This window comes from Peromyscus maniculatus, chromosome 6 (genome assembly GCF_049852395.1).
Source record: "Peromyscus maniculatus bairdii isolate BWxNUB_F1_BW_parent chromosome 6, HU_Pman_BW_mat_3.1, whole genome shotgun sequence".
Taxonomy (NCBI): Eukaryota; Metazoa; Chordata; class Mammalia; order Rodentia; family Cricetidae; genus Peromyscus; species Peromyscus maniculatus.
Genome location: NC_134857.1, coordinates 64,291,960 through 64,319,070, shown reverse-complemented (window position 1 = coordinate 64,319,070; position 27,111 = coordinate 64,291,960). Strand labels below are relative to the sequence as shown.

The 27,111-nt window shown below is 45.2% G+C and overlaps 1 protein-coding gene across 9 annotated transcripts in view; it reads left to right on the top strand.

The window, feature by feature from the left end:
- Tmem131l (transmembrane 131 like) overlaps positions 1–27,111 on the top strand; it is a 147,123-nt gene that overhangs the window by 59,600 nt on the left and 60,412 nt on the right. For all 9 annotated transcript variants that reach the window (XR_013052137.1, XM_076574314.1, XM_076574313.1 and 6 more), the window contains 4 exons: positions 16,776–16,844; positions 22,009–22,132; positions 23,013–23,129; positions 23,836–23,946. Coding sequence is in view for 8 of the 9 variants with exons in the window: in XM_076574314.1 (XP_076430429.1) it covers positions 16,776–16,844; positions 22,009–22,132; positions 23,013–23,129; positions 23,836–23,946 (421 nt within the window). In the remaining variant the exon portion in view is untranslated. The remainder of the gene's footprint in view (positions 1–16,775; positions 16,845–22,008; positions 22,133–23,012; positions 23,130–23,835; positions 23,947–27,111) is intronic.

Below are 27,111 nucleotides of genomic sequence, written 5' to 3'. Positions count from 1 at the left end.
ACTGTGTAAAGGTGCGTGCCATGCTAAAGGTGCGTGCCATCCAGGCCTGGCCCCCCAAGTTCAGTCCCTGGAGCCGGTGACGGTGGAAGGAGAGAACCAACTCCAGAAAGCCACCTTTGACCTCCACACATACTCTGTGCCATATGTGTGCTTCCTCCATTACAATCAATCATTCAGAAGTCCAACATTTGTTGTGTATTTCATTATATAACCGTACTATTTTAGTATATAAGGCGATAGTAGTGTATTTCCTTATCTCTTTTAGCTAAGGGAGAATTACAGTGGGAGTTCTGGAGGACAAGGAACTGCTTCTTGAGAAATTCCGGGATTATTTGGAAACTAATGAAACCAGAGTAATTGAGTAGGGTTGGCTGAGCTCTGGAGGCTACAGTTGGTTGCCGGATCCCAGGCCTTGGTGTGAGCTCTGGTTCTGTCCTTTGATTCCCCCAACTTCCCCAGCTTTCCCCTCTTCATGTTCTCTGCTGGCTTTTTAAAGGTACTGTAATATCCAGAATTATCCTGTAAGCTCCACCCGCCTAGGGACCAAGGAACTTCCTGGGATTCTGAGAGTTGCAGTTCTTGAAAAATAACAACAAAGCCTCATGGGAAAGTACAGTGGCCGAATGGTTTTGTCCAAAAAAGCCCCTACAACATGTGTCTCCGGGCTGCTCAACCAGGAAATTCCAGACAGTGGTCCTGACCAAAGTCCATGCTGGTCAGCGCTTAATAGTTTAGTTAAGCTTGCTTCAAATTTGGCTCAAAATTATTGGACTTTTTTTTTGTTTGTTTTGTTTCCAAACAAACCTCAGGATTAACAATACATGCTAACAAATTACAAAAGGCATCACCTGTGTCCTGTTTTAATCGCACCTGCTTGATTGAAACCGATGAGCCCTTCGTGATGGGGTCCTTGAAGCAGCAGGGGTTGTATGTCAAATGGGTCTCTACTGAAGGGCAAGGCTGTTCTCTGCAGCTGCCAGGCCCTTGAGATGGAGTAGGGTCGTTTTGCACTGGGATAATAGGCAGGAATTAACTGCAGCTTACAGAGTGCTGCATAATCATGAGAAATGTGAAGGGTGTTAATCAAATGCATCTGCATAGGACATTTTCATTATGCACAAGGGGAGGGGGACTGTGCTTATACACATGCACAGATGCCGGGTTTGCAGGGCGAGGCTGGCTGAACATGGGAGAAGTTGCATCTGCCAGAATGGCTGTTCTTTCCCACACCAGACACAGAGTGATTGCGTTGGGAGGCTGGTGTGCACACTTCCCGTCGGCTCCCTTTTCCTCTTTTGTCTTCACACTTTATTGAGGTAGTTCACATGGCATAGACGGTGCGATCCAGTGTTTTGCATTTGATTTTTAAGTATGTTTTTAGGGTTGCGTAGGCACTACTACAGTCTTTTATAAAGTTTTGCCCTTCCTAAAAGAACATTCTGGTGTGTGTGTGTGTCTTACAGTTTGTACTTAAAACATAATCTTTTGCCAGGCTGGAAATCAAACCCAGGCTCTTGTGCATGCTGTGAAAGTGCTTTGTCACCAAGCTACCCTTCAGCTCCGTTTCTACTTAATCCACCCCCCAATTTTAACGTGTGTGTGTGTGTGTGTGTGTGTGTGTGTGTGTGTGTGTGTGTGTGTGTGTGTACTGGGCATGTGCTGGTTCCCAAAGAGCTCAGAAGAGGGTATCAGATCTCCTGGGCTGGAGTTTCACACTGCTGGGAACTGCCCTGTGTGGCTTCTGAGAACTGGGCTCTGGTGCCCTGGAAGAGTGGTAAGCACCCTTAACCACTGACCTATCTCTCCAGCCCGTTTATAACTTTTTTTTTTTTTTTTTTTTTCTTGGTTTTTCAAGACAGGGTTTCTCTGTGTAGCTTTGCGCCTTTCCTGGACTCACTTGGTAGCCCAGGCTGGCCTCGAACTCACAGAGATCCACCTGGCTCTGCCTCCCGAGTGCTGGGATTAAAGGCGTGCGCCACCACCGCCCGGCTCCGTTTATAACTTTTAAGTGCTCTTTCTTTCCTTTTTCTTTTTAGTGAAAACACAGATCATCTTGGGGCTTTTGAAGAAACACATTTCTCACGAAGCATTTGTTTTCAGTGAAATCACTGATGATTTTAATATGATAGAGTCCCAATTTTTACTGACTTTTGGACCCAGCTTCACAGCTTACATTGTGGCTACTGGGCTCATAGACCTAACTTCAAGTTGGAACCTTCTCATTTGCTTAAGCAGTTCAGTTGTTCTGGCTCTGTTGCTCCCGTCTCTTGCCCCCACATTGCCACAGTCAGCCCTGTTACTTCTGAGGGGATTTGGTACGGGAATGGAATGCACACCGCAGAATGAGCTGTGGACTAATGTACTGGGCCTCCACTCAGCTCACCTGTGTTTTTGTACGACTGGCTTATAAATACTATGTATTTCTCTCATTCTGGGATTGTAAGTTATGAATGAATAATTCACACAATGAGACCAGAAGAACTCTCAGGAGTTGTGTAGTAACCAGTGTTGCTGACCGGGTTGGTGGTCAGTTTTTGATTCCCAAAGCATCTGTTGATTGTGAACTAGCCACATTCATGTACTCCAAGAATAAAAGAGGGAGGTGATTCTTGGCCTCCACAATTCAGTAGACTGCAGAGTGAGTTGAGGAAGAGGGTGTACAGTGATGACTATGATGTGTGCCCATTCCCCAAATGGATGAAATACATGATCACCTCTCCAGTTGGACCAAGGAGGCTTGCAAAGGGGTGTGTAGGCCACTCCTGGTTCAGCCTGCGTCGTATTCAGTGAGTGACCAAACCCAACAAAAATTATCTCAGTCTCCATCCAGTTCTGATCATAAGTCTCATAAAAGGCCACTGGAGTTTCCTGTTGTGGGACCATCTTACCACTCAGGTGATTTTTACTTTTCTTTAAGCTACATAATCTACATTTGTGGTGAATACTCCTTGTCTGCTTTTCTTATTTGAGGCCTGAACTGTGATTTTATAAGCCCGTGGCACAAGTGAAAAAATTTGCTTTTCCTCGGCTAACATTGCTTACTAAGAGACTGTGAACACTGAGGACACGCTAGCTTGCGAAGTTGACCAACATCCCTGTCTGGGTGGATCTTTGCAGCCTTACAGTGGGAAGCAGAGCAGCAGTGACCCTGAGCAGACTCTCTGAGCCTCCTCATGGATGTTGGAGGAGCAGTGAGGACTGGAAGAGGCTGAAAAAGACAGACAAAGGCAGGAGTGTGGATTGTGGGCCACATCCGTGGGTCTAAGCAGGGAATCTTTTCAACGAGTTGAAAGAAGGGAAGACATTTGCCAAGAGATTATCTGAGTGAAGAATGCTTGGGAGAGAGACTGCTGCAGCAAAAGCCCCTGAGCTGGACCTGGTGTGTACCCGGAGTGTTCTCAGGGCAGCTTGGAAGACCTCTGCAGCTGGAGCAGATGTGGACCAAGGAGATGAGGGAATTGAGCTGGATGGGGACCCTGGGGCACTGTGGCATGGACTTCATGTAAGGCCTTTGAACGCAGGAGTTATCTTGGAGATGCCGAGTAAAGCACTGAGCAGCTCTAAATTGGGTTTTAAAGGGCTGTACCTTCAGAGTTGAACATGGTCCACAGGGAAAGCAGCAGCCGCTACAAGGGATCCAGCTTGCTCGTGGGGTCTGCTGAGCTGTGGCATGGGCCTGGCAAGGTTCTGCGTAGGGTTTAAACGCAGATACAGGTCTGGTGAAATGGATGTGGAGTTTGAGACAGAGGTCAAAGGTCACGACAGTGTAGTGAAGAGGTGATTGAAGTAGAATGGTCCTAGTCGTTGTCTATGGGATGAGTAGGCTGGAATGTTAAGTAGGGAAAGCCTGAGGACTGATTAGTGTGATAGATAGCGACTCGCAGTGACTGGCGGTGGTAAGATGGAGAGGAGTGGCCTGGGTCACAGGAGTCAGTCGGAAGGGCCCGGACAGGAGCCAGAGAAGAGAACACTGAGGGCAGGAATTAGGCCAGGTGCAGTAAGGTGACAACCGAGTACTGTGGAATAGAGACTGCTGGGATTTAGAGGATCTGAAGGTGAAAATGTGCTGCTTGGTCCACACAGGAGCAACTACAGGCTGTGCTCAGGAGGTCTGTACTTTTCTATTGCCCTTGGACTTTTAAAAAACATGCCATTCGGAATATTTGTAAAGTTCTGGACCCAGAAGCCCTTCACTGTTTTCAGGAAATCCAGGGAAAGGGAAATGTTACAAACGCCCCATGCATCCCAGCAGTGCTCAGCGTTCTGGCAGCTGCCTTCTCGTGTTCCCTTCTGGTTTTTTATTTATTTTTGAATCGTAATCAAGCTGTACCCAGTTTTTCCCTTCCTTACAATAGCCCCTCCCTCTTCCCCATTGTTATTGCTGTCGTAATCTTCTACCGTGATGGAGAGCTTTGCTTGGGACTCGATGGCCATTGACTGAGCATTGGAGGGCTCACATCACTTCCTGCTGCTGCCCGCTTTCTCCAGCTGCCGGGCCGCCCGCCTTTGTGGATCTGCACAGGATGCTTGCTGCTCTTTGTCCAGGGTCTAGAGTGCTGGGGGGAGAGGGGGAAGTGGTTAGAGGGCCGCGGTGGGCTGAAAAGGAATCCCTGGAGCAGGGAGGGGGCTGACCTGCTGGGAGAGGGGAGCAGACCCAGAAGGGGCCCGAGCAAATAGGCCCCGGCTCCTCGGCTTGGGGACCAGCAGGGCCCTTCTTTCTTTTACAACCTCTTCAGCAATTATACTTCAGCACTCAAGGGTTTGAAAGAAAAATTACAATTTAAAAGGAAAGTGCTGGGTGCATGATTTGCATATGAGTGGCATCTGTATAATTAAGAACAATTAAATCCCCGGGCTCAATGGGAAGGGAGGCCCCAGCTACTGTTGCTGGGTCCCTGTGGAGTGCAGCCTGTGGCTGTCAGTTCTCTGGGCTCCAGTTGGCAGAAGATTGCCATCTTCCCTGACTCTGCTTGTAATAAATGGAACTCGGGAGCAGACCTTTGTCGCTGTCCCTGGTTTGCCCGTCTTCTTCCCTTCCTTCCGGGTAAGGGCCTGTACTCCACCTGACCATGGGCGGAGCTCTCTACAGGATGTCTTTCATTCGGTCCTTCCTTGGGTTCACAGGTCTTCCGCGCTAATAGAGGCCACTGAAGGGCTGGTCACAAGACCCTTACTCTCGCGCGCATAGCTTTCTAATTAGCCCCATGGTCTCTGCCTAGAATCCAGAGATATTGTTGGCCCTGGAAATTTAGTTCTTTCTTGTCCCACTGTGGTGTGTTCCACGGACACCTTCTTCCCAGTATTGCCAAGGAAGCAAGACACAGTTTTCCACGTTACTCCTTTTCTGGTTTTAAAAGAGCTTGTGTGTGACAGACCAGCCACCACTTTTACGGCCCAGGGTACCCTTGAGTAGGGAGAAGCAGAAATATTAGCTAGAAAGAGAAACCTAGACGACGAGGAGAGGAAAGACAGAAAACACAGGATAGCCTCGGGAGGGCCCAGAACTTTATTCCAAAGGGTTTTTTATAACAATGCCAAGGGGAGGAGCGACACCCCCCACTCCCCACCCCCACCTCCCTGATAGATACAGCCAAGTGTTAGACCCTTCCAAACACCTGCACTCAGACCTGTGGTCCAATCATCCTCTTTATGCAGGCCTGCTGGGCAAAGCGACCAGGAAAACCAAATGGGCTTCAACACTTGTGGGGTCCCTGTGTGGAACAATTGAAGTAGAACAGGAAGTCAACTGTTTCCTACCAGCTGCCCCAGGTGAAGGAGGTCCTGTATACCAATGATGACAGAGGTTATGAACAGTCTTGAAAAAGTAGGTTCATTTGGGTTCTTATTGATGAAGCTATTTTAGTTACTTTTCTACTGTTGTGAAGAATCATCATGGCCACGGCAGCTTATAGAAGAAAGAGTTTATTGGAGGCCTACTTACAGTTTTAGACGATGAGTCTATGGCCATCACCCCAGGAAGCCAGACAGGAGGCAGCAGGCGTGGCACTGGAGCAGTAGCTGAGAGCTTGTATGTGATCTACAACAAGAAGCTGGGAGTCGGGGAGACAGGCAGAGAGGTGGAGGGAGGAAGGGAGGGAGGGAGACAGACAGAGACAGAGAGACAGACACTAGCCCACCCCCAGTGACACACCTCCCCCAACAAGGCCACACTTCCTAATTTTTCCCAAACAGTTCCACCATCCAAGAACCAGACATTCAAATATATGTGTCTCTAGGGCCACTCACATCCAAACCACCACAAGGTTCCCTTCCAGGACTTTGATTCTTGAGAGTCAGATGGGGACACTGTATTCCTTTCGCCACTTTGCTTCTGGTGTAACGTGTCACTCAGGAGTAGCTCTACCTTTGGCTCCCTGCAGTGTCTCGCAGAGGTTCTTGCAGTTCTCTGTGGCTGATAGCGAGGCAGAGCACTGATTCTCGACCAGCCGTATGTAGGCATTTCTCATTGACATCAGCACTTGACTAAAGCTACTGAGGACCACAGTCATAGTCAGTGCCCTTTTCCCAGTGAAAGGCAGGAAACTCATTTTTCCTCTTACAGGTTTGAGTTGTGTTTGCGTTACTGGAACTGGGAAGCTCAGGGCCTGGACACTATGAAAATCTGGCACGGGCCTATCTTTCTAATAGCAGGCAGACGCCATAACAGGCGTTTGCATAGGCCTGGTGCCTCTGAGTAGTGGCTGCTGGCAGTTTCTGTCATTAGAAAAAGGTCAGAAGCGGCCTCAACTGCAGTGAAAAACCATCTTGGTCACATCTCCCATGAGAGGCAGAGCCATGCAGCTGCTGCTCCAGGAGGTCTCCAGGACCCCACTGCATGCAGACACTGTGGTCCCTTCCCTTCTCGGACATTCATGGTGTGCCATCCATTGCAGAGGTGGAGAGGGCCTAAGAAGAGGCCACAGCTTTCTTGGAAGCTTCAGCTTCCAGCCTGTTTGCTAGAACTTACATCACTGGCTAGGCCCACATTCAGAGGAGCCTTGGATGTGTGCCCAGCTAAGACCCCATTATGTGGAGGAAGGAGGGCCTGGGTGGTGTTGGGGGCTCAGAGAACAATCCTCCACAGAGCCTGGCGTTGAAACAGAAACGTTACCATTGTATGGTCAAGAGAACATTGCTTTGACACAACACATTTCTGAATTGACCTCCTATCCTCTCTGTCTTCTGTTAAGAAATACTTCTCTTCTGGGCACATTATAGACTGATTTTTTTTGTATTCTTTGGGGTTTATATGGGAGAAATTTGCCTTTGAACCACCCTAACAGTAGGCTTACTGCATAGAACTGAGCTTGGCAGTAAGTCATGCTCTGTGGCCAAGCATGTGATGGGTGTTCAGTAGACAGCTTGCAATTGCCGTTCGGAAGGGCTCTGCTGCTTTGTTTGTTTATTTATTTATTTGTTGGTTCTGAGATTTAATCTCAAGGCCTGTGCATACAAGGCCTGTGGAACTACACTCCATTACTTTTTCAAACATTACTTTCAGAGAAAAAGATATGTATTTCTTTCAACAGAAAGGAGTTGAACTTTTTGAATAGTACCGATTTATGCAAATATTCATAGAAATAAGAATAGGCAGAGTGAAGCATTAAGGCGTATGCTAGTATTGTGCTAGATTCTCATATTTGCTGTAAAGCCAGGAGGCTGCTTCATTCATTATGGCCAAGCAGACCATGAACCTGCCCTTCACGAAGCAGTTGAAAAGCTTGGAAAAATTCACTAGATTTCTCAGGCAATGTTACTAACATTCTGTGTTTTGTATAAACATTATTTTGATAATTTTCTCATGTTGGGACTTTTAAAAAGTTTATTTTTATTTTGTTTTATTTCACACTTATGGTATGTGTAGTATGTGTGAAGCGCATATATGTGTGTATGTATACACACACACACACACATTTATGCAATGGATGTTGACGTCAGAGGATGGCGTACAGTGGTCAGTTCTCCCCTTCCATATTGTGGGTTCTGGGGCTCAGACTGGGGTTGTAGGCTGTCTGGGAAGCACCTTTAGGCCAAACCATCCCGCCGGCCCCCTGGGTTGAGGTAAAGATAAGTCAATGAAATGCATTTCAGTTGAGATGCTGCTGTGGAAAATACAGTTACAGGATCCTTTTCTCATCTTGTTGGGAAACTGAGACATTTCATTTGCTTCAGTTTTTGACATTAACCTTTTTCAATAATTTGTCTTGAGTTTTCCCCTTTGTTTGAAACCTCTTTTCTGAACTGAAGACAGTATATTAAGATCTCTAGACCCCTTTCAGATGGCTCTCCATCCAGAGTAGTTTTTTAAAGGTTCTTTCCAGCAGGTGATCATTTCCTCCTGTGAACTCCCGGAATGATGAGGGCCTATACTTCGGCCTGGATGTGTGTGATGCCCATCATGGGGGTGTAGGACGTCCACGATAGTGAGGCAGCTGTTGTCTTTGTCTTTGACTTTTGAAACTCTCTGCCTTGGCTGTGGTGAGATCCTGATGCAGTAGAAGAAAGGAATGTCCATAGCCTGCTATTCCTGTATTATCATAAAACAAGTCCAGCTATCAGATTGATCCAAGAGCTTTCAGATAATCTTTTAAAGAGGCAGGCTCACTACTGGCTTTTCATCACGGGGATAAATGCCTGAACGAATCAGCCTGTAGGGAGAAAGGTTTATCTTGCCTTGCTGTTTTAGAGGTTTCATTCCATGGTGGGTTGGCCTCCCTCGTTTGGAGTCTGGGAAGTCAGCACAGGGTGATGACAGAGCTATAAAACCTTTTACCTCTGGTCGTTCTTCCTGGGGTGTGTGTGTGTGTGTGTGTGTGTGAGGGATGGGGAAAGGAGGAAGAGAAGGCTCTAGAGATAGGAAAAGAAGGATCTAGAGTCTCAGTGTCTCCTTCAGGGCCATGCCTCCAGTTTCTAAATCCTATTGGGCCTTACCTGAACCTTTAAAGTTCTGCCACCTCCCAGTAGAGCCACAGACTGCAGACCTTGTCCTTATACCTGGGTCTTTGGGGGACTCTCCAAACCACAGCACACACCCTCAGGGACTGTAGATACTAAAACTTAGAAGGACGCTTTGGGAACTGAGCTGAACTGCTTGTCTATACTGAAGGGAGAAAAAAACCCTATCCCTAGTCTGCCTATTATTACCTTTGTTCTCTGAAGTTCTGCATTGTCTCCCTTGCTGTGTATAAGATTACTGCTGCAGACATCTATTACTAAATTATGCTTCGTGCTATCTTGGTGTCCCAGAGCTGGAAGAAAGGCAAAATGGATTTTTTATTTTGTACATTATGAAATCATATTCAAATTATTTTAACATGATAGTATGACTTACCTTTAGAGTAAGTCTAGGAAAGATGTCAGTCTTTAAACCGCAAAGGAGTTTGAAGAATTGAAGAAAGAAGAAAAAGTTGGAGCAGGAACCCAGGAAATAGGCACTTAATTGCTGGTCTGTTCTTTGACAGATTTTTACAGTCCATGTGGCTACAAGAGTTCTTTGCAGCATGCAGAATGCACTGTGACTAATGTGTGAATGCAATGGCATATTTTGAAGTTTTTTGAATTGCAAATACAGTGCTTTTTGAAAATAAAGTCCTGAGAGTGGGTATGGAGAACAAGAAACTGAAGTGGTGTGAACGTATGAAATCCCTGGGGACTCCTTAGAACCACTTGCTTGTGGAGTCGAGGACGGCTACGGAGTGGGTGCCCACATGGCTTCCCCGTGGGCACACAGGCAAGCCACTCCACAAGGCGGGAAGCTCACACACCAAGCCCACTGCCATCTTGGATTCCACCTGGAGGTGCTGGCAGCTGTCTCTCCAGGAGGCGGTTCTGGTACAGATGGAATGCCAAGCCAGGAGCTTCACAGAGGAGTCTAGGCCACAGATACACAAGCTTGGGGAATGAATCAGTTAAACCACAGTAACCACTGCCAGCTTTTGGGGGGGGGGGCGGGGGAGGATTTCTTGAAGATACTGGAAGCTGACAGGATCTCTAGGAAGAATTAAGAATAGGCTTGGGGAACACAGCTATGGGGACTTAGCAGCTAGAATGACTGTCCAAAGAAACCGGGGACGCTGCCACCCTTGCCACTAACACAGCTGCCCACATGAGGAACTCTTTCTGCCTGCCTGCCTTCCTTCCTTCCTCCCTCCCTCCCTCCCTCCCTCCCTCCCTCCCTCCCTCCCTCCCTCCCTCCCTCCCTCCCACATCTTGGTCATGTGACAGGACCCTAGCTGCAAGGGGAGTTAGTAAAACTGGTAAGAGGCCAGTTCCAAGTTCAGAAGCTATAGCCTGGAAAATCTACAAATGTTGTCAGGTAGGTCCTGAATAGCCACCAAATAACAAATGTCTTTGTGATGAATCAACAAAGGCTTAGAGATGGCAGACCTAGTGGGGGGCAGGAACCATTGGTCAGAGGAAGAGAGCCGGGAGGAAGAGCAGAAACAGCCGGGAGGAAGGGCAGAAACAGTCTTGTGCAGAGATGCACAGCGAACGAGGAGCCAGAGAGGGGTAGACAGAGGATAGTGCAGCTGTCGAGGAGGAGGGCATACAGGAACAGTTTCCTGGAAACCCAGCGAGGGCTGCTCCAGAGATGGCAGCCAGCAGAGAGATTAGGGAAGCTCACCAGGACTCCATGGTGGCGGCTATGGATCGCTAGTTCCTTTAGCAGGAGAGTGGGAGGGCTACAGGATAACAAGGAGGGGGCAGGCCATGAAGCCAGAGGTTCCCAGTGTGTTCACACCCCATCTCGACCCTGGAGCAGGAGGGCTTTGGCAAATGGTTTGGCAAATTTGGTCATTTCCTCATGTATGAAATTGGAGTGTACGCTAGTCGACTTCCTGTTAGCTGAGGTAACCAACACTTCAGTAAGTTCCTGTTGGCTGGTGGTTTTAGAGTGTCCTGCCAGTGACCAGGTGGGATGATAGCTCATATGTCTGTGGTGGACGTGCTGGATGTCAGTGGTGGGGAACACATATAAAGCAAACTGTTCACTTCATGGTCTGGATCCACAGAAGACAAGTCAGTAAGGCCTGCCCCTAGATGGGCATTTCCTGTCTCTGCAGGGATTGATTTGGGGCACACTGTGCAAGAACTAAATTCTCGAAGGCCTCTGAGAACTGGGACTGAGTCCTAGAAATACCTGTTTTTTGTTCAGGGGAATGGGTATCTCATTGGGGTCCATACCACTGAGAAGAATGGATGCAAAGGTATTGATGCAGGAAACCTTACCTTCAGAGGCCACAGGTCTGGAAACATTTCTGTAACTGCCATAGTGTGTTGTTGCGAGCAATGAGAACAGTCTAGTGAGTAGGTCCTTAATGTAAAATGTCTTCTCTGGACAACAAAATGTAGACATGAACATTATTTTTTCATGGAGTAATTTGTGCCCCCTTTTTGATACAGAGGCTTTGTGATAGGAGTAGGGACCATTTCTTTTGTTTATTTCTCCTTTTTGTTCTTATTCATTGGCCAAAGCCATTGTCTTGGCTTTAAATTGTTTTTAAAATTTGAATTTTGAAAAAAACCTGCTGTGCTTTCTAGGCGTTGGAACAGTTTATTAAAAGGCAGCCATCTTGATAGATGGTAAGGCTCTGAGCGCCGCTGTTGGAAAAGACCACTGAGAAGCATAGAGAAGAGTTGGGGGCCTTCCCTGCTTCTTCCGTGGCGGCCACTGTGTCTCATTCAGTTGTGTGGAAAGAGCAGGCCATCTTCTGAATCAGTGCTTCATCTCAAGGAAGAGGCAAACTTCAGGAGAAAAGCATAGATGTCTCTGTCCGCTGGAGCATGGCTGAGTACCCGTGGACCTGGCCCGCACTCCCGGTGGCCCAACAGAACCTTTCCTGGGAGCCACTCCAGGCCCCGGGCTGCCCGTGCTCTGCTCTCACCCACTCCCTCTTCCTGCTTCCGTTCTCAGCACATCTGGATGTGGCCTCCATCTAGTCTTCAACTGTGGCAGCTGTTCGCTGAGGTTCTTGTCATACAGCTCCATTCTCTGCACTCTGTTGGGGCTGGGGCTGGAACTCAGTGACAGAGGGGTGCCAGCCTAGCTACCCGAGGTCCAGGGTTCCCCCATGGTTAATAAGGAAGAGAAACCTTTGCTGTTTTTTCCATTTTTTTTTTTTCTAGGAAGGTCCTTGTACTTCTTGGTAGGAGAGCCTTGTGGTTTGCCTGTTCGCTCACCCACACACCCAGGTTGTGGCCTTAGGAGGCCATATTTCTTGGCCTAGTGCTGCCATATTTCTTGGCCTAGTGCTGCCAGGGTTGGGAAAGGTGTTCGCTCTAGAAAAGTGGAGCATTGTCTTTGAACAGATGGCAAGCCCCCTGAACAGCCAGAACAGCTGCTTATAGTTAATTCATTTCCTTGTCTAAGCTCTTGTTTCTAAAAGGGTACATATGACCTCAGCACCTAGATCGACGTGGAGTAAGGAGTCGAGGTGTCCACATAGTTCTGAGAATGTCAGTTACATCCAGCACCGCACACCCATTCTGCAGAAGAGGGAACTGAGTCCCACACCATGGGATCCTGTTACAGCTGCATCTGACTCAAAGTCTCATTTCTGATCAAACGGCTTTTCTCTTGGACTAGCTACCTTTTCAAGCTTATTTTTCATTTAATTTTGTTGTATTTGGCTTTATTTTATATGTATAGAGAAAAATGTGGCCAAAGTTTAGGAAAAAGAGAAAGACAAAAGAATTTGAATTATTTAGACAGAGACACGCCTTTAAAAAAAGTATGGCATGCCTTGATTTGGGTCATTTAGACAGAGATAAACCTTTAAAAAGTATAGAATGACTTGTTTTGGGTCATTTAGACAAAAATAGACCTTACCTTCTAGCTGTGTCTGGCTGCTGAAAGGGTTCTGTTCTCTGCAGAAGGTGGGCATCTTTAAAATAAGGACTTAAAGTAGATCAGAAGTAAAGCTTGCTGTTGGCCTGCACAAGGTTCTGGGCTCAGTCTCAATCACCATCTTCCAGTAGGACTGCGTGTGAGGAAGAGTGGGTACACAGATAAGAGCGAAAGGACCTCTGTGGTCCATCCCTGTCCCTGTCCCAGAAGCGGGACAGCTCCCCCTGTACTGTCCTCTTTTAAGGGATACAGGGTAAGAATTTAAAATACATAGCGTACATTTGGCTTGGACAAGATGCGTGTGTTTCCTTTGTGCCATATAGGACTCCCTAGAGTAAAAGAGGCCAGGTGAGATTTGCCATTCCTGCATAATGGGTTGTGAAATGTTCAGAGTGAATGTTGGCTTCTGGAAGAATGGAGGTGAGAAGGTGGCTCATTGTTCATTTGCTGGGGCCTCTAAGGATTATTTCTTTGAAGGTGTTGGTTTGGAAATGACTTTGGCATTTCAAACACAGCATTAAGTTCTTAGCGCTGATAATTTGTGGATATGTTTTGACATCTGTATGTGACTAAATTATGGCTACTAGCTACTTACTCACTGTTGGAAAGCCAGCCACCCCTTCTCCTTAACTTTTGCTCCACAATAATGAACACAAAGGATTTCTGTGACTCCTGGAAGTGCGGGACTTTCCCCATCAGCCAGCGGGGATCAGTGCTGCAGTAGACCTTTAGTCTAGCTCAGTCCTGACATTTTCTGTCTCGTCAGAGCCTACAGACCAAGACCAGCCCGCAAGCCTCTTCCCCACTTGAGGGCCAAGCCACAGGCCCACATTGTTTCACCCAAGCTTCTGACCCACAGGCTGTAGATAAGGTTCCCACAACCCCCAGGTTTTTGATACATTGGATAGAGCAGCTCACAGATGTCAGGGGAACATTTGTTCTCTGTTTTATTATAAAGGGTATGACAGAGGACCCGCATGAGTCAAGGCATAAGGGGGGACCAGGCAGGAAGGTTGAGGAAGGATCAGGATGAGGAAGGTCTTTTACCTAAATAAGGACGGCTCTGAGGCTCTGAGAATGCCTAAGACAAAGGTCGGGCAGGATTAGTTTCAAAGATTTATTGTGAAAAGAGAAATTGTAGTTTGTGAGGCCTGCCTTGGGCAGGGAATTGTAATCTTAATCAGCGCAGCCTTCCTGTCTGGTAGCGTTTGTGTGAGGACTCTCTAGATCAATACTGTCTCCTAACGGGCTTTTACCATTATTATTATTATTATTATTATTACTATTAATCATTATTTTAGCTTAATGTTAAACTTCCAAATGCCTTGATATATTTTCTAAATTTTGTGTGTTTTCCAAATTTTCAAAGCAGGTGAGGTAAAATCTACTAATGAGGAAAATGAATCTTTTCTTTGAGTCTAGGGGAAAAGAAAATCACCAATGGGATTTTCTTTTTCTATTTAAAGTTAGAGAAATTTGGGGACATTTCTGCTGCATTATTTACATTGATCCCCAGTTGCCTGGTTTTTGTTGAGTACATAAAATTTCTGACTGCGGAATTTGAAAATCTGTTATGTGGGATGTAGTCCAGGCCTGTGTTTAATTTATTCTATTCACAGACAGTCACTGTCACCCTGTTGGGACCTCTCACTCCAGAGGCCAGCATGGACATTGAGCCCCGGTGGCCTTTCCATTTGTCTTTCTTGCTTTTTTGGTTAGATGAATGTCATCCTCTTTGTAACATGATCCTGTGGTTATTACATAAACCATGTTCAGGCTTGAAGCAAAGGCCTTGTCCTCTGAACAGTTGTAAGCTAAATACTGCGGTCCCCTGACTCTTTAGATAATAAGGCAGGCACTGACAAGTTAAGTTACTGACCCACTCAGGACAGGATGGCCATGGCCCTGAGTGTGGAACCAGGCTTATGAGACCGCTGCAATCCAGGCTGTTTTCCAGTGGGCTAGGCCTAGTTGGTTCCCTGAAGGTTGTTTGATGCCTAAACTTGATAGCATTCTCCAGTCCAGCTGCCACAGATCTGAGTTAGGATTCTGGCTCTGCCTCTTTGCGCTTTGTGAGCCTGGAGAGTTGAGGATATCCTCCAGACTTCATCTGTCCACTTGGAAACCATGTACAAAACCTGATGATCAATTCACTTCTCACTGCACCGGACAGGAAGACTGCTATTAATTGTTGTTGCTCATTATTAACGCAGAACATTTCTGTAGCCTCTCTAAGGCTGCTTACGTTTTTCCTGGAATGCTAATCCTTGACCAGCTTGGTATAGAGAGTGGGAACCCATGGTGGACCGATGAGATTTTTTTCACTTCTGTTCTGGAGGCAGCTGGTGGTCTTCTTTACAAGCAAATCACAGCATTAATGCTGGGCTTTGGGGGTTTGGAGGAGTCCATTAAGCGACACACCTCCTCTGTGTTCACTCTCTGTAGAGGGGGAAAGTTGACGACAGCTAGGTAGATGAGACCAAAGGGCTGCGTTTATTATTAGCACAGCTGGTATTGGAGATGGGATGAAGACTAGGTACCTCTAACCAAGAAAGGACAGCGGGAGGACTAGAGGACTAGAGAAAGGGCATTTGATGGATGCAGAGGGACAGATGAGGGACTGCAGCTGGAGTTGTGAGTGAGGACCGTGGGGCTGGGTCTCAACCCCTCTGTAGATGGTGCTTTCAGGGAAGATCTGCTAACAGTCACAAAACTTACTAGCTGGAAGATTTAAGGTCCAGATGACCAAGGCTGGACCAGCTTCCTCGGAGCTTTTGGGGAGGAGGAAAAGATAGCAGAATTCTATTATGGAAGGCTATTTTGAGTCTCCACATAAAACATGCTTACTTAAGGAGCTTCTCCAGTTAAACATCTCTGGATTATGTAACTTTCAAATTGTCCTATGTCTGTCTATCTGTCTATCTATCTAACTAATCTATTTAGATGTTTATATATTTTGTTATATCTTTATTATATTTTTCATTTACATGTGTTTGGTATGTTTTTCTACTGAATTGATCTATGGCCATTGACTTTCAAATAATATTTATTTTATTTTATGTGTATAATGTTTTGCTTGTATGTATGCATATATGTGTAGAATGTATGTGCCTGGTGCCCAAAGGAGTCAGTCAAAAGGGCAGTCAGGTCCCTTGGAACTGGAATTTAAGATGGTTGTGACTCACTATGTAGATGTTGGGAACTGAACCTGGATCCTCTAAAGAGCAAGCAGCAAGTGCCCTTAACTTCCGAACCATCTCTTCAGCCCTGTGACCTTTAAAAGGAAATGAGATCACAATAATGAATAACAAGTGCTAAAAGTGTGACTCACTATGTGAGATATTATGTGATTCTTATTCTTAAAAATAGATACCGTGAACAATGGTTCATATCTATATTCCCAGCACTCAGGAGCTGAGAGGAGATTTGCAGATCAGCCTGAGCTGCATAGTAAGTTAGCAGCCTAGCCTGGGCTACAGAGTAACTCATCATTTATAGGACTAAAATGCAGACCTGGTTGGAGATTATGCCTGCCTTCAGGAGCTGGCCTGGCATGGACCCTTCTCTGTTGACTAACAAATTTAGGGACCAAGGTGTCCTTACACCTCCTTTACCTGGGAGGTTTTCTTTATTCTGGGTATATGAAGATAGGCCCATTACCTGATTTCTTATAGAAAGAAACCTACTAATCATTAAGTGGGGCTCCATTTATGTTATCACCATGCTGACAAGATCTGTACACTTGATAAATGTTGTATTAACTATAAACTAAGAATGTTAAAAGTTTTTGCAACTCTAGTTCATATTTATTTGTAAGGGAGTAAAATTATATCTCTTGAATTTAAAGTAAATGGCCTACGTATATGATGCAACGTCCAGATTTTAAAATTACAGCAATTAATGTCTCTTCTTTTTTCTTGTCTTTTAGCTTCTCAGAAAAACTGTTTATTGGAAAAGGCTTACATTTTCAGCCATCCGTTCTAGATTTTGGAATACAGTAAGTATCTTTTTATTGTAATTCATCATATTTGTATTTATCTCCAGTATATCTTCCTAGATTTTTTATTTTTAATTATATATGTATGTGTTGGGAGGTGTGGTTATGTGCAGATTGCCCACAGAGGCCAGAAGAGGGCATTGCATCCTGGAGCTGGAGTTACAGGCAGTTGTGAGCTACCCCGTGTGGGTGCTGGGAACTGAGCCCCAGTCCTCTGCAAGAGCAGTGTGAGCTGATACCCACCCAGCCCTCTCTCCAGCCCCTATTCTCAGTGTATCTTTTATATGATGATATATACACAGTGTTATATTTTAAGCTTTTTTTTTTTTTTTTTTTTTTTTTTTGGTTTTTAGAGACAGGGTTTCTCTGTGTAGCTTTGCGCCTTTCCTGGATCTCACTCTGTAGCCCAGGCTGGCCTCGAACTCACAGAGATCCGCCTGGCTCTGCCTCCCGAGTGCTGGGATTAAAGGCGTGCGCCACCACCACCTGGCCTATATTTTAAGCATATTAATAACATGAAAGGATATCCATCCTGCGACTTGTTAAAGGAATATTTTCATGAAAGGGAGAGTGTAAAAGTTGTTTTAAGTCCTTCCTTAATTCTGTGGTTGTTTGCTTTGCAGTGCTAAGGGTCGAAGTTAGGACCATGTCCATGCCAGGCATATGCTTTACTGCTGAGACGTACCATTAGCTCCCCCGCTTTAGTTATTTAATGATCTGCTTTATACTGTTTGATAGTGGCTAGACTTCAGTAGGGAGTCAGTGTCAAGCCTTTGTTTTTCTGGAATAAGTTGGATTCTTTTATAATAGGAAAACTGAGTCCTGATGGTTTCTGAATTCTTTGAGGCCAGATGTAGATGTTGACTTTTCCTGCTGTGCCTTCAGCCTGGAAGTTGTACTCTAGCAACAGTATCTGGAGTCAGTTGTGGACATTTAGGTAGAGAAGGTGAGATCAGCTGTGAGGAGACTCGGTGTTAAGAACCATGAATGAGCTGGGCGGTGGTGGCGCACGCCTTTAATCCCAGCACTCGGGAGGCAGAGCCAGGCGGATCTCTGTGAGTTCGAGGCCAGCCTGGGCTGCCAAGCGAATTCCAGGAAAGGCGCAAAGCTACACAGAGAAACCCTGTCTCGGAAAACCAAAAAAAAAAAAAAACCATGAATGAAGAAATGCGGGCTTTGGGATCCCATGAGGAAGAAGAGGCGGAGACTGTAGAGGAGGCAGCTTAGAACTCTTGTCTGTGATGCAGTTCAAACTTAACAGCTGTACTAAGCTCTTGTGTGCAGAGGAAGGTGGTGTTAAAAAGATACATCCTCAAATTAGCCTCCTTGAAGCTCTGCGGAGGCTCACAGGGCCTCTCCGCACACTCGAGGAGTTCAGGCAAAGCTGGTGGAGTCACGTGGTGATGAGTGACCACCAGGGCCAGCGGGGTCGGTGGCTTTGTGCATTCATCTACCATTTTTGTCATTTCCTTCTAAGTTTCTGAAGCTAGAACAAACAGACAGACGGACTTGGAAATGAAATGTCTTGCTGATATTTTTTAAAAGAAATTTTTCTAAAAGGAGGAAGAAATAAAATTGTTAAGGTATTTTACCGACTTTATAAGATTCTAGGTGCTGATTTAATTACTCCATCATTTAATTAATGACAAGGTCTTACACTGCAGCCGTGTTGACTTGAAAGTTAGAGATCTGCCTGGCTCTGCCTCCTGAGTGCTGGGATTAAAGGCGTGCGCTACCATGCCCAGAGTATTTTGTACTGAATTACTATATTTTTATTTTTAGATAAAGGAACTTGTTAAAAGCTAAATTTATAATCATTTAACTGATAATGTCAATAAGATGACTTATAATCTCACTGACTTTAAGTCTGAGTGAGTAGTTCACACAAAGTTCTTTTTTTCCTTAAGGGAATTTGTGTGTGTGTGTGTGTGTGTGTGTGTGTGTGTGTGTGTAGGGCTATCTTAAAATCTATAGATTGGTTGGTATGATGAAATGGATCATGATGAATGTAGTTAGAGGAAGAAAAAAATGGAATTTATAGGATCCTGGCTGTCAATTACTCTTTCAGAACATAAAATTCTGTGATTTGGGTGCAGCAGAGATGGCTTAGTGGTTAAAAGCACTTGCTACTTTTTCAGAGGACTTGGGCTCAGTTCTCAGCCCTCACATGACAGCTCACAACTGTGAGTGGCTGCCATACCTGGGTTCCCTCACTTTCCTGGTCCAGCGTTTGCCCCCATTATTTTGATACCTCAGGCAGACAACTACTTTCTCCTAGTTTGGTTTCCGTTTCAGATGCAGAATCGGGATCTTGTTGCTGCTTTCTCTTCCTTCCGTTCCCTGGGAGCTTATTCTAAGGGTTAACATTTTGCTGGTCCCAAGACTGCAAGTGCTAATCATTCATACATTTTCATCATTCTTTTGTCATATTAAATTAATAGATTATCTTCCAGTTGTCACTACCAAAGGAAATTCATACCCTTTTAACACATGTAAAAATAGAATACTGAAAAGGAGGCTAAAAATAGCTAGTTCAGGAGGCTTCTGTCTCAGCCGGGACGGTGGCTGCAGTCACCCTGCTGTGGAGGGCACTACCATCCCCTCTTAATGCAGTTCTTGGAAACCAGAACACTTGTGTGCAGTTATGTGCATAGTATGTAAAGCATTGGGGGATAAGTTTAAGTGCTAAGTCTAAATACCTTTGTTGATTGCTTGGTGCCTTTTTCTTAAAGCCACTGAAGTCTGTACTCATTTATGGCAAGGAAGGCAGATATGAGCCCAGCTCTCTGACTGGTTTATTAAGTGACCCTTATGTTTATAATAGGGTTTTTTTGTTTGTTTTTTCAAGACAAAGTTTCTCTGTGTAGCCCTGGCTGTCCTGGAACTTGCTCTGTAGACCAGGCTGGGCTTAAATTCAGAGATCTGCTGGCCTCTGGCTCTCAAGGGCTAGGATTAAAGATGTGCACCACAATACCTAGCAGTAAAAAAAATTTTTTTAATTGAATTATATTTGGGGCTGGAGTGGTAGTTCAGCAGTTAAGAGTGTTTGTTCCTTTTTCAGAGACCCCGTATTGGGCATCTCACAGCTACCTGTAACTCCAGCTCCAGGAGATCTGACGCCCTTGTGTGAACTCCGTGGATGTCCCTTGCCCCAATATATACCCTTCTGGCATGCACTCACTCAGTTGATGCAAACACATACACATAAATGAAAAAAAAAGTAAATAAAATTTAAACACTAAAAGAACCAAGGCTTTAATCACACTGATGTGTGTTTTATTTATAAGTGGAGGTTCTAAATTATTTATGATTTAAAATACACATCAGATGTATTAAAATTTTCCATTAAGATGAGCACTTAGAAAAGTACCCATGAAAGCTGGGACAAAATGTCCAACCATTGAACAGAGAGAAACAGCATGCATATTGTCCTTACTAAGGTGAACTTTTCCCTTTTGGAGGCGGAGAAACCCAGGCTGCTCTGGACTTGCTGTGTAGGTAGTCCTGTCCTCAGTCTTCTGATCCTGCTAGGATAAATGGCACATTTCTATTATTAGAAAAATTGGAACAAAATTAAAGAAATACAAGTATAACACATGAGGATTTTGCTTAAATTGGACTAGGTTTATTTTGGGGCCATACTAATAAGAACCGTGGATTTGGGTAGCTGGAAGAATGACTTGCAGGCTCTGCTGCACCCTAAATTGAACTAGTGAATTCAGTGCTAGACAGAAGGGGTCAGATGGAATGACCCAGACCCGTTGCAGATGGCTGGGCTGGAGGCCCCGCCTGTGCCGTGTGGTCCTCCTGTTAGGCTGCCAGCCAAAGCCCTGGTACGATGATCTCTCCATTAGACCATTACTGGGAGGTTGGCGGGAAGTTTTCAGATGGTGTGCAAAGCTTTCTGCCTGTACAGGTTTTTGTTTGTTGTTTTGCTTTTGAGACAGGATTTCTCTCTGTTCCTCGGGCCTAGAACTTGTAATTCGCCCACCTCAGCCTCCTGAGTGCTCTCCCACGGTGCTGAGTTCCATGAAAACTCCCTCTCTTTCCCTCTCTTCCCTCTTTGAACTATCACAAAAATGTATTTGCCCAACAGTTCAGTGTGAAAATGTACTTTACCCCAGTATTGGGAGTAAATTAGCATAGACTATTTGGAGGAGAGATGCGGATTTCTGTGCTGACCAGTGGTCCCATAAGCTTCTTCTAAGACTTGGATGCTGTGGTTTGGTTTCTTTGTATTGTTCTTTTGCCATCTCCGTACATCATCCATCAGTCCTGTGAGAAAGGGAAAAAATCCTTCCAATATTCCTTGCATATGTCTGCCACCATTTAATTTCCGTGATAACCTTTTGTGCACACATTTCTTCAGCTTAGGAGGCCGGGCCTTGATCCTCATGTTTTCGTGGTGGGCTCAGAGAAGCTTTCGTGGTGACTGCAGTTTCTTATCTAAATATATCTTGATTTGAACGAGAACCCTAGATAATGCTAGTACATGCCAGAGCATGTTTGGTTCTATAAACAGACAGACATGAAAGTACTTAATAACCCAGATGTGTGGAATTGTCATAACACCGAGAGGAACGGAGTGCTAGTGGAGATTGCCATTCGGCTTATAAAAATAAAGCTGGATCTCACCAAAGGGGAACCAATGGGTTGACTGCGCTTCCTTACAGACCACGGATGAGGGGTTACTGCCGAGCATGGGTAACCCCAGCTACTCTGGGAAGTCCTTACCCACCATGGATGATAACGCGCCATGACTGTGTCGATGGTGCCTCTTTCCTTCAGGTCTCCACAGCTAGCCCCTCTCCAGGGCCACACACAATTATGAAGACTTATTTCCCCAGCCCCTCCTGTGAGGGACTGTCTGCTGTCAGCACACCCAGCTGTGATCTGCAACCAGCCACAGCTGAGCACACGATGATGGAGGCTTTTGGCCTTGAGGATAGTGCTGTACAATCTCCTCCTCCTCCTCAAACTTTTTAGTGAATGCTGATAGCTCTCTGGAGTTAAAAAAAATACATGGGCTAGAGATGTAGCTCAGTGGTATGCATGGCACCCTGGGCTCAGTCTTGAGCATAAATTATAGTGTGTAAGTGTATGCATGTGTATGTGAGTGGTACTGATAATCACAAGTGTCTTGCCTTTCTGTTTCCCCAACCAGGTTCCTGGGGCATCCTGCAGCGAAGCTTCTCTATGCGTACAACCCCAGCAGAGATAGCGAGGTTGTGGTGAACTCAGTGTTCACAGCTGCTAGACATTTCCATGTGCCGCCTGTCCATTGCAGGGTGAGTGTTGATATCCCTTTTTCCCGATACCCGTGTTTCCATTTTCTAGATTTTTGTTTGCTTTATGTGTACTTTTTCTTTCATTTTCTTTCAGAGCTTTAGTGGCTCTGCATACCGAATGGGGAAACATGTTTAAAGAAACTGTAGTAATGTATGTATATTTAGTATGGCTTTATCATGGCTAGAGAAAGTTTATATTATCGTTCTTAAGATTGCCACGGGTGCTGAGGCTTTAGTAACTAGTGCTGGGTTTATAGTTGTATTCTCTCAGACCTTCTCACAAAGCAGGACTCCTTGTGAGCAGGGCTTCTGTGGTTAACTCCTGTTGAGGCAGAGCTGTCGACCATAGTCTTCTGTAGTTTTCCAATGACCTTGAACTTCTTTAAGTTTTTACTTATTTTGGTTACTATATCTGCTTGATGTTACAATGTTCACCAACTACTGAGACCAAGGAAGTGTTAACAGAGAAGCCCTTCCACATTTGGTTCATGGTTGGTTTGGTTTGGTTTATGTGGATAAAACACTGTCCCTGGGTTTAGTAATATGTCAACATATTTAGTAATAAGTCTTCACATGCACATTATCCTCTGTACTTAAATAGAAACAGACCTGGGTTAGCTAAAGACAGGTGTGAACGTGCGGGTGTGAAGAGGAGAGAGTAGACAGGCGGGGCACACGACTCACTCTGGAGTGCGAGCGCTGGGCAGTTATCTGCCAGGAGCCGGCAGTCTGCCGGGAGGTGGTCAGTTTAGGGAGGCTCAGGGCTCCGTGGTGCTGACTGAGAAAGGAGCAGGATGTGCAGGGGACTGTTTGCAGAAGCAGTCAAAAGGCGAGTCTGTCAGCAGTCCTTCCGATGACTGACTAGGAACTTCCCTTTCAGGTGATCCCAGCAATGGGGAGAACTTCCTTCAGAATTATCTTCTTACCTACTGAAGAAGGAAGCACCGAGAGCTCCTTATTTATTAATACCTCCTCACATGGAGTCCTCTCCTATCATGTAAGTAACTTGGCCTTTGGCCACATCATTTGCCTGCTGATTTAGAGAACTTGACTATTTTTTTAAAGGACTCTTGGAGAGATTTCCTACCATTTCATGTCATTAAACTATAACCTAGAGTGATGCTAAATCTATCAACTTCCACCCGTCCGCTTTGTGTGCCCCAGAACCTCCCCTGCAGCCTGATAAAGCCTGGGTCTTTGAAGTGTCTTAGAATGAAGCCCAAACTATCTACCATACAGTTTTCTAGAACAAAACCTTGCAGGCTCTTCTCTCTCAGACAGGTGAGAGGGCTGCACTGAGAGCCACTCTGACACTTTGCCTGTCTACTCTTGCTCAGGAGTATTTCTATGGCAGTCTGTTCCTAGGGAGCTCCCCGTTCATATCACCACTCAAATCAAGATAGTGGGAAGGGTGTGTGAAAGATCATTTTGCTGCTGGTGTTCACAGAACAGGGATCTTAACCCAAGTATGGTACTCGGGGCATCCTGAAGATGTGGCGCCGGGGAATCTAAGCATCAGATTTGGTTAGTTGTGCCTAATTCTCACCAGATTCCATTGAACACATCAGAAGAGGTGTCCCTGTGAGGGTTAGGTGTCATGAGGAACATTTAGTGTTCTGTAGATGAGGGCGGATGGTCATCAGGTGCGTGCAGACACGGCGTTCTGACACTGACAGAGGCATGCTTCTCTTGCTTCCCTGCAGGTATCTGGAGTGGGCACTCGCAGAGTCTCTACAGAAGGGTCTGCGGAGCAACTGCCGAACACATACTTTCTGCTTCCGCAGGTCCAAAGTATTCAGCTTTCACAGACACAGGTCATTTTAATAGAGCTACTTTGAACTAACTTGTAGAGTCTGCACAACCTGTTCTGTTTAACATGGTCAAATTAGGGCATGCCTCTCTTGATTTTGAAAAGTCTTGAAATATGGAAATAATAGATATATTCAAAGTGTCATTGAATGAAATCTATGCATCTCTCTCTCTCTCTCTCTCTCTCTCTCTCTCTCTCTCTCATGTGTGTGTGTGTGTGTGTGTGTGTGTGTGTGTGTGTGTGTGTGTGTGCGCGCACGCGCGCGCAGGGCCTCATTCATGCTAGGCAAGTGCTCTTCCTCTGAGCTGGAGCCGGCCCTGCATACTTTCACCAACCTAGAGCTGCTACTTCACAGTTTATCTAGCCCTGTTGCTGCTCTGTAAAATGGCTCTATGTCTCTTTATTGTTAACCATTGGGCTATATGCTTATGTTTCTTCATTTTCCTTTTGCTCGTCCATTTCCTTGGGGTATAATTTCACGATGAGGCTATAGTCATAGACCATGAGCTGTTTTACAGGGCTTGTTAGATCTTACTAGCTGATTTTCAGGAGGACAGAAAGAACCACTTGTAGATGTAACCAACCATCTTATTAAATAAGAAACACAGAACCAATGTAAAAGAGAAAGCCGAGAGGTCAGAGCTCAGAGCTAAAATCTTACCCTTCCTCCTGCAGTGCTCCTAGCTTTCCGAAAGAGACCTATTTCCTGTGTGTATGTCTTTAAATAGTCTTTCTGTTCTGCCTTCCCATTGGTTGTAAACCCAAACACATGACTGCCTCATCACTGCCTGTAAGTACAGCCCTCTAGGTCTTAAAGGCATATGTCTCCAATGCTGGCTGTATCCCTGAACACACAGAGATCTATAAGATTAAAGGCGTGTGCCACCACTGCCACGCTCTTTCTATGGCTCTAATAGCTCTGGCACCCGGGCAACTTTATTTATTAACATACAATTAAAATCACATTTCAGTACAAATAGAATACCACCATAACCACTAGAGCCACCAGCAGTGACAAGCCTCCAGAGATGTTTACGATCCTCTCTCTCTGATTCTTGCCCTAGTTGGTTATGGTTTATGGGAGGAAACACTTGGTTTTGGTTTGGTTTGGTTTTTTGAGACAGGGGCTTACTATATAAGAGAAAGAATAGTGGAGTTAGAGAAAGAGAATAGTGGAGATAAAAAAAGACGGAATAGTGGAGATAGAGAGGAACTGAATAGTGGAGAGAGACAGACAGACAGACAGAAAAATAGAATAGTGGAGATAGCAAGAGATAAAGAATAATGGAGATAGAGAGAGATAGAGATAGAGAGAAACCGAATAGTGGAGACAGACAGAATGGTGGAGATAGAAGAAACAGAATAGTGGAAGCTGGTGTGGTGGCTTTGAAATGTATGACAGACACTTGTGAATAGGGCCTGAGGGAGCTTGGAAGCTAGCATGGACTGTGATATGCTGATAGCCATCACAGGTCAATATGATAGCCATCATATGTCAATAGAGAGATGTATGTCCCTTCTGCCAGAGTAGAGGGAAATGACTCCTTGGGGGGACTGGGAACTTGGTTCACAAATTCCTGAAGAATGCTGGCTTTTCTCTAAACGATGAGCAATTCTTGTATAGTTTAGATTGAGCTTATTTCTGGATATATGAACTGCCTGAGACCTAACAGTAGCTACTACCCTTGTCTTGTCTCTGGATTTGTCTATTCTCCACACTTACAGAAAGGAAATGTGGTCTTTTATGATTGGCATCTGCCCCTTAACACTTCCTAAATTTCATCCACATCTTCCTTCCTTTAAATTGCCAAATAGTTGGGGGCTGGAGAGATGGCTCAGAGGTTAAGAGCACTGACTGCTGCTCTTCCAGAGGTCCTGAGTTCAATTCCCAGCAACCACATGGTGGCTCACAACTATCTATAATGAGATCTGGCGCCCTCTTCTGGCCTGCAGTCATATGTGCAGACAGAACACCGTATACATAATAAATAAATCTTTTTAAAAAAAATGCCAAATAGTATGTGCGTATGGGCTGCATCATACTGTGTGTGACTTCATCAAAACATAGACATTTGAGTTGTTTTTGGCTGCTATGAATGTTGCTGCTGTAGGCATTTGTTTGTAAGTTTGTGTGGAAATATCTTTTTTCTTCTCTTGGATCTTGTCTTAGCTTGCTTTCTACTACTGTGATAAGCACAGACCAAAAGCAACTTGGGGAGGAAAGGGCAGGAACAGAAAGCAGGAAACTAGAGGCAGGAACTGAAGCAGAGGCCATGGCGAAGTGCTGCTTACTGGCCTGTTCTCCAAGGCTTATGCACACCCTGGACCAGCCCAGGGGCAACACTGAGTAAGGGGCTTGAGCTTTCCCACATCAGTCATTAATCAAGCAAATTCCCCCACAGACATGCCTACATGCCAGCCTGACTAGGGCACCTTCTTAATTGAGGTTCCCTCTTCCCAGATGACTCGAGCTTATGTCAAGTTGACAAAAACAAACAAATAAATAAACAAAACCACTAGCCAACACAGGTGCATATCTAAAAGTGCAATTTTGTTAAGTCATGTATTTTTAGGAACTCTCAAAACTTTTAAAAAGTGCTCAACGCCATGGTACAGCACCACCAGCAATGTTCCTCATCAACTTTGCCAACACTTCTTATCTGTCGTCTGGTTTCTTTTAAAGACAGCCATCCTGGTGGCTGTGAAGTCCTTTGACTTGCATTTCCATAATGACTGAATCATAGATTGAAATTTGTGTATCGTTTTTGAAGAAGTGTCTATAGCTTGCTCTCCCTTTAAAAACTGAGTTATTTTGCATAGTGTGGGGTAGGATAGGGGTGCATGCATGCCATGGTGGAGGTCAGAGGTCAGCTTCATTAAGTGTTTTCTCCTTGTACCTTCAAGTATCGATCTATCTCAATGCCCCCTCTTTTTTTTTTTTTTTAAGAAAAAAAAAAAAAACAACAACAAAAAACTAGAGTTTTATGTAGACTAGGCTGGCTTTGAAACTCCCTCTGTAGCCAAAGATGACCCCGAACCTCTTGTCCTACCTTTCCCTCCTGAACTTTGGAATGGTGTGTGCTCCACGGCCCATGTACATGGTGCTGGGAGCACACCAAAGGCTTTCCGTAAGCTAGACAAGCCCCGATATAATGGTTCTATCCCTCTG